At 34.9% G+C, this 7,166-nt stretch overlaps 2 protein-coding genes across 9 annotated transcripts; both read left to right on the forward strand.

Moving 5' to 3' along the window:
• The first annotated feature begins 907 nt into the window (after positions 1 to 907).
• LOC106329991 lies at positions 908 to 1,916 on the forward strand. The gene is made up of 5 exons (XM_013768568.1): positions 908 to 912; positions 1,017 to 1,294; positions 1,389 to 1,439; positions 1,522 to 1,572; positions 1,747 to 1,916. The coding sequence occupies exons 1-5, from the start codon at positions 908 to 910 to the stop codon at positions 1,914 to 1,916; spliced, it is 555 nt and encodes a 184-aa protein (XP_013624022.1).
• A 1,184-nt stretch (positions 1,917 to 3,100) lies between these two features.
• Positions 3,101 to 5,166, forward strand: LOC106332432. Of its 8 annotated transcripts, none has more exons than XR_001268093.1 (7): positions 3,101 to 3,430; positions 3,763 to 3,828; positions 3,915 to 3,983; positions 4,060 to 4,354; positions 4,443 to 4,541; positions 4,619 to 4,704; positions 4,874 to 5,166. XR_001268093.1 is itself a non-coding variant. In XM_013770889.1 (7 exons), exons 2-7 carry the CDS (start codon positions 3,815 to 3,817, stop codon positions 4,971 to 4,973), a joined length of 480 nt encoding a protein of 159 aa, XP_013626343.1. In that variant the 5' UTR covers positions 3,101 to 3,430; positions 3,763 to 3,814; the 3' UTR covers positions 4,974 to 5,166. The 8 variants fall into 8 exon arrangements, 2 of the variants coding, with proteins under 2 accessions (XP_013626343.1, XP_013626344.1); XM_013770889.1 differs by having other exon boundaries at positions 4,203 to 4,354; positions 4,492 to 4,541; positions 4,865 to 5,166; XM_013770890.1 differs by having other exon boundaries at positions 4,203 to 4,354; positions 4,492 to 4,541.
• The last annotated feature ends 2,000 nt before the right edge of the window (positions 5,167 to 7,166 follow it).

Here is a 7,166-nt window from a genome sequence, read left to right on the forward strand (position 1 = left end):
TATGTTTTATATATTAAATTTAGTACTATTTTGGGATATTAAATAAATGATGGACGTTGACAAAAAAAGAAAAAAAAAACAATGATGGACAAATAAGATAATCAATTTTGGTAGGGCCTTTGCAATGACAAAACACACACTTATGGAATGGCCCAATTATCTGATACGCAAAATATTTGCCATCAGGAATGTCAAGACTTCATTGGACAAAAAAAAATGTCCTGACCCAAAAAAGTCAAGTTTAAATTTAATTTGCACACACAATTTAACATTAAAGACTTCAATATTTGATATTATTTCCATTCTTCGAAAGTGTTAACACAATAACTATTGAAAGAGTAAATTTTTATAGAAGATTTACTATTTCAATAAAAAAAAGTTAGACGCTGATTAACTCAGCGATGGCAGTCTTCATCTTCCTCCATTGATCTATCTTTTAGAACCACTGGAATACAATTTAAATTATTGAAACCGTTTGCAAGACTAATGAATTACCACAAACACCTAAATAGCAACAAACATCTTATTACGTAATCCAGAGGCACAATGGGAAATATACTATGCTTGGCTTAGAATAGAAAAAAGAACAAAAATAAGTCTTACTCTTATCCACAGGCGGCGGCTGCTTTAACATGAAATTGATTTTATATATTTTAAATACAGGCCGGGGAGAAAGCTGTCTGACTTTACTAAACACAGTCCATATACAAAGCGGTCAAACTTTTGTTTCTTTCACAACACTCGAGAATCACACACTTTCACCTAGCATAGGGTCAGAATCACACAGACACAGACACAGACACAGACTCAGCCACGTACGTAAGTTGTAACCGAGCTAGTAATATAAATAATAGACGCACTCGTTAGACACCTTTATTCTCTAAATCGTGGGGTGTCCAGAAACATCATGAGGTAGTTCCCTCCGGCAGGGTTCGAACTCGTAACCTGGATGCAGGAAGGAGCCCATCCTTACCATTGGGCCATGATGTTCCGGACAACCCATATTTGAAAAATAGACCTAAAGGTTTCAAAGAGTATAAGATTTTGAAGAACGGAGACACGTACCTTAGGATTGATCTTCCCGGAGTTCCAATGAAAGCAGCCGTCGAAGTATCTCTTTGGGCGGATGATAAGGGTGTGGAATCCTTGGTGGATGCACCAAAGCAACACAAACACGACTCTTCTCAACGGACGTACTGTCCCATCATCGGTTTCATGTGCGGAAGATGCAAAGTCTTGCGATTCACCTCCCAAGTGTGTGATGGAGTTCTTAGGCTTGTACTCACTCCAACAGGTGTTCATCGCTAACTCTGAATTTCTTTCTAATTTTTTTTTTGTTTGTAATTATTTATAAGTTAGTTTGATTTGAAAGTTCCTAATTGATATAGCAAGGATTCTTGGAGGGAGATTTCTTGGTGGGGCAGATTGGGAAGAAACATGTTAGTATTTCATTCTCGCTTTGCTTTTAAGTCTTTTTCATAAAGTTTACAAATGTTTGTTTCTTTACCATCGGTCTCACAGATTTTTGTAGTTCTGCTGCTCACTGGTTACCCTATGCCTCCGATCCGTATGGTAATTCACATTTTTTTTTTTTGGGGAAACATAAAATAGAAGTGGGATTATGGATATGGTAATAAAATCAAATAAAACTGAAGTGCGAAAATAATGGGTTTATTTCAAATTTCTAAAATGCTTACCCTGTTATGCGATGTTTGTTAAAAAACTATTTTCTTTTTGCGAGAACAGACCCTTCCTTAACCGGTCCGGTATTGGAGCCAAATCCTAGCGTTAATGAAGGATCGCCGATGGCTTATGAATCGAAGCGGCTCCCAAACGGCAGCTTATACGTGCGTGTAGACATGCCAGGCGTTCCCAAAGACAGGTTCACGGTGTCGGTAGCGGACGGGAGAATTTGATCTTATTTATTTTTGAATTTTTAGTTACTTTTTATTTAATTTTCTAAATCTTTATTTATTTTTCTCACTTTTTAATTTGTGAGGTTTTTTGTTAAATTTTATTAATTTTTTTGTTTATTTATTAATTAATTAATTATTTTTAAGCTGTTCAGCCGGTCATTTTTTTTTTGGAGGTTTTTTATGAAAAAAGTGTCACTTTGAAGGTTAAAAGTGTTAGTAAAAAAACTTCAAGGTTTAAAATCTTAGTAAGTGGCACTTTCAAAGTTTTTATGCGATTTTCCCGTTTTATATATATCCCTTTTTATTAAAAGAGAAGCAATTTTTAAGAGTAATTTTGATTTGGTACTTTTATTACAAGTCTCCGATGCTTACGTGTTACTTCCACATTCCTTATCAACCTACTTATATAACTAGCCTTTGTTAACTAGAGTAATTATACACTAATGCCATTAGTACCACTAATATATTACTCTGAATGTATTTTAATTGATCGTGTTCGTATGAAACTTCTCCCACGACGTCTTTGGACTCCTCCGCCACCGCCAGTGAAACTAATGTTTACAACATTGTATAATCTGCCAACAAAAAAGAGGAAATGAGGCGCCTGATGAAAATGATCGTGACTTCTTATGCATAAAATGTTTTGCTTGACATAAGAACACAAACTATTCAAAATCACAATCACAATTTCGATTCATAAGAAAATGGGTTCGTCGTATGCATATGAAATGAGTTCGTCTTGCCTAATGAAAATGGCTGTGAGTTCTTATGCATAAAATCTTTTGCTTAGCATAAAAATACAAACAATTTAAAATGAAAATTTCAATTCATAAGGACATCCCAATATTCTTTCAGGCCTAATGAAAATGGTCATGAGTTTTTTTATTCAAAAAAGTTTTGCTTAACATAAGAATACAAACCATTTAAAATCACAATTTTAATTTATGAGGACATCTCAATAAACCTATACAATAAATTAAGAGAGGATAGACTATCACTTTTTCGTCACTATATATATATATTATCTATCTATTGATTTATCTATCTATTAATTAATTAATTAATATAAAAAAGACAGAGATTCTCTTCTCCTCTTGCCACTTGATAAAATAGGTCTACCACAAGTCGCCACGTGTCCCATTATTTTGTGTGGGCTTTACTATTGTTTTTGGCCTCATGCCGAACAAACCAGTCGACTCAAATCTTTGCTTCACGGCGTCACAGAAGTTTAGGGTTCGTCTTTGTTCTTCGTTCGATCGCGACGTCTGACCTTGTCCATCACCGAAACAGTCCCCTTTACAGATTCTTCTTGTTAAATCCCTTATTAATTCAATCTAACCACAACCTCCACTACGCTGCAATCAAGACGACCTCCACTACGCTGCTACCCAGCGATGGAAACCTCCGCCGTTTTGACATGCTCCTCTTCGATGGCAACCTCAGCCAAAACAGCCTGTAATGTGAAGAAAGGTGGCGAGCTCATGGACGGTGTCATGCTTCTCCTCGACTCCAAGGTGATTCCGTTCTAAACAAAAATATGTTCATCTTAGTGTTTGAACACACGGCGGCCTTTAGGATCATAGTTATCAAAAATATGTTCTCAAAGCAAACTTTTTCTTTTATCTTTGGGATATGGTTATGAATCCCACTGTTGATTAAGTTTTTTTTTTTTTTTTTTTTTTGCCCTGTTCTTTAAACTCATGTTCATCGTAGTCTTTGAACACACGGCGGCGTTAGGCTCATATATATATATATATATCCCAAAAATGTTTGCAAAATATAATTTTTCCTCTTTCAGAGATGGTTTTTGAATCATGTTGTTGATTATGTTTTTTTCCGTTTTCAGGCGACACTCTTGGCAGCAAGTTCACCGTCTCACCACCTACAGACGTCACTTGATGGTTCACTGGGTGTAATCAGAATTCTAGACTGTCAATCTCTCCTCTAGTGATTCAACCACTTTTGATTAGTTAACCGAACCGTTTTCCCCAATTCCAGAAGAACACTTCAGATTCCGAAATCACAGTCAGCTGCTTGGCCTAGCCAACACAAATACCCATCTTCCAGGTAATCCAATTACTAGCAATTTCTCACAGGCTCAACATTGCAACCTTTAATATCTTAAAATGTTAATCCTTTTCAGACATTATCGCTGAGACTGTGACCATAGCTGAACTAAACGAGTTTATCCTCATTGCCCAGCGTCAGGGTGTACAATAATCTTTAGTGTGGTTGTATTTTACATTTTTAGAACTCTGTTTGTGATTCTGTTAATGTAAACTGTAGGTGGTTGAATTTGTCTGCACCGGGCACTGGATTTAACATGGACAAAGGCTGGTGCTATGTCTCTAACTCCAGATGTACAAAGAAGTTTCAGCGGATGGTCTCATCCTTTACTTGCGCAACCTTCAATAACACCACTCCATTGGTGTCTTTCGGTATGTTGGACCCTGCAACTACTTGATCTTCTTATTACATTAGAATGAGGTCCCATAAACATTATATCTTATGTATCGTGTGGAGAAGACTATTGTTGGTGAGACTGCTGAAAGTCTATTTGTTGGTTTTGATGGAGAAATGCACAAGTTACATAACATCCGAGCTTATGAAGCTGTGCATCTTTTGGTACGTGCCTACCGTAACACATCCTTATCCTCAAATTATTGATTTATTCATTTGCAATTCATTAATTGGACACATAGACTGGAGAGGGAGAGAATCCAGAGCACACACAGCTACCCCTTTTATTGCACAGATGGCTGGCAAGACTTACACCTTCCAGGCCAGAGTAAGCAGCTACAATTTCACTGCCAATCACCAAACCTTCACTATATCACGCATCTTGAACTAACGTGACCGTTTGCCACTCCCTGAAATAGTTTCCCATGCACGTTTTAAATTATATTCCATTGTGGTCTCTGTTGTATGGAAATAATGAAGAGTGACAGTTTTAACAGGATGGTAACGATGATCATGGCGATGATATGCCTGGGAATATCTCAGGGCCTACTAAGGTGGACACTGATGGTGACGACTGTGAGGAAGCACCGACTATAGGAACTACTTCAACTGGTGTCGACACCAATAAGCCTCCCGCAACAGCAACTTCCAAGGTTGCCAAGAAGGCACGCATCGCATACACCAAGATCATTAAGTTTTTCTACGCACTATTTTTTGTTTGAATAATGCTTTTGGCACCAATTTTGTAGTAGTAATATTATACACCACACAAATATTATTATAAAATAGATAATATATAACAACAAATTATATTCATGTATTGATAAATTTTATTGCATAACCTAATATATTTTAGAACTAAAGAAAACCCGACCGTGCGGTCTAGTTAGTAATTAAAGTATTAGGATATTGATATTTCCTAAATCTATATACAGTATTTCATTTTACCTAAGCTCTGATAAAAAACTAATTATTACAACAACAATCTACAAAACAATGCAATTAGTTTTTTTTTTTTTTTTGCAATTAGTTGAATTGGGAATAGATGGTATAAGGTTAACGACAGTTATGATACTTTTCTCTCACAGTTATATGTATAATCTTGAAAATCCAAATTTCCGGATCAAAAATGTTAAATCCTCAAAACTTATAATGCATGCGATGATACGCATTTACATTGACTACATTCTATGACCAAACATATCAAATTGTGCATTAAGAATTTACTCTTATTCAAGTGTGAAATTTAAATTGCACGAACAAGTTATTGCTTTATGATCTAATCAGAATGTCATGAACATTAAGTTAATGCGTCCAAAAATGTACACTTTCTTAAACTTCGTATATATTCAACCAATATTGATTTTGTTTAAGTAAACACCGCTACAACTAGCTAGGGAATCAAGCATTCATGATAATATAACTAAATAAATGATATGTTGCCAACAAAAGATGCAAAAACACGAATGTGGGGGAACCTCCAGCAAGATCTGGAATGTTGATATCATCATTTTCTATGAGAATTTATAGCTCATACTTTCGACAAACTAAAAAACAGCTCTTCACTTTATACTTCCTACTCTTTATTTGTGGTTCAGCAGAAATAATATCAATTAATATTTAATATGATAAAGTATTAGCTAGAGTTTAGTAATTCGATTAGAGAGATATTATAAATAGGAACAAGGTAACAGATGATGCACATGCGCATGCACGTACAATAAGACAATATACAACGGAATAGTCGAACATGGATATTAAATAGCAGGCTGTGTATGTGTTTTGAAATATGTTAGTCAGACTCCGCGTAGCATATATATATAACAATAATATATGGAAAGTTTGAATTGGAGATTGTGAGAAAGTAAATATCTATTATATGATAAATGAATTGAGTTCATTTTTGTGCAAGAAATTTGAAATTTCTATAAGACTGAATTCTATTAATGGCTGTCAATAGGTATAATTAAATCAAACATTTTGGATTATTGGTACTAGCTTGCTTTCAGCTAGAAAAAGCGGATGACTGTGCATCAATCACTACACTGAACTAGTGTATCACTGTAGGTAAAGGAAGTGATCGATAGTTTGCGAATAAAATGCTATATTCACAGTTAATTATCAAATTTAGGTTACTTTAATTCAAAATTTATATACTGCACTCTCGATAGTGGAAAAACTCGTGATGAATTATTGATTGCTCCCGATGGTAGACCATCATTGAAGTGATTCCTTTCTCCTCAACCTTTCATCTAGGGATCCACCACATGCGTCTATTGATAAAAGCAATGCACAGATTCTACCACACATGGCCGTGCCTGAGCTATGTTTAAAAAAAGCATTTGCCTTAGAGCATGTTTAACCCTTAGAGCCAAAGTCTCTCTTAATAATTTTTTAGTAATTAATCATAGTTAAGAGTTTGATCTTAAGAGACATCTATTTTGTTAGCTCCAATGGTAAGTCTTTAATTAGGGGTTCTTAAGAAAAAAAAATTATTTAACTTAAATTTTTTAAAGAGAAAAATTTATTTATTAAATTAAACATATTAAAATAAACATATTGAAACATTAATTTTTAAAAAGAACATCAAAAGAAAGATTAGTAAAATAAACGAGAATAATTTGAAAGAAACATCCGAGCTCAGTTGTTGTCCTCACCACGTCTGAATTTACGCTATACATGTTCAACCAAATCAGCTTTCAGTTGTTGATGCATTTGTTTATCACGAATTCTAGTTCGAGCAGCCATCATATTGCCGATATTTGTAGGGATATCTGTAGAGAACGTGAG

Source organism: Brassica oleracea, chromosome C3 (genome assembly GCF_000695525.1).
Source record: "Brassica oleracea var. oleracea cultivar TO1000 chromosome C3, BOL, whole genome shotgun sequence".
Lineage (NCBI taxonomy): Eukaryota > Viridiplantae > Streptophyta > Magnoliopsida > Brassicales > Brassicaceae > Brassica > Brassica oleracea.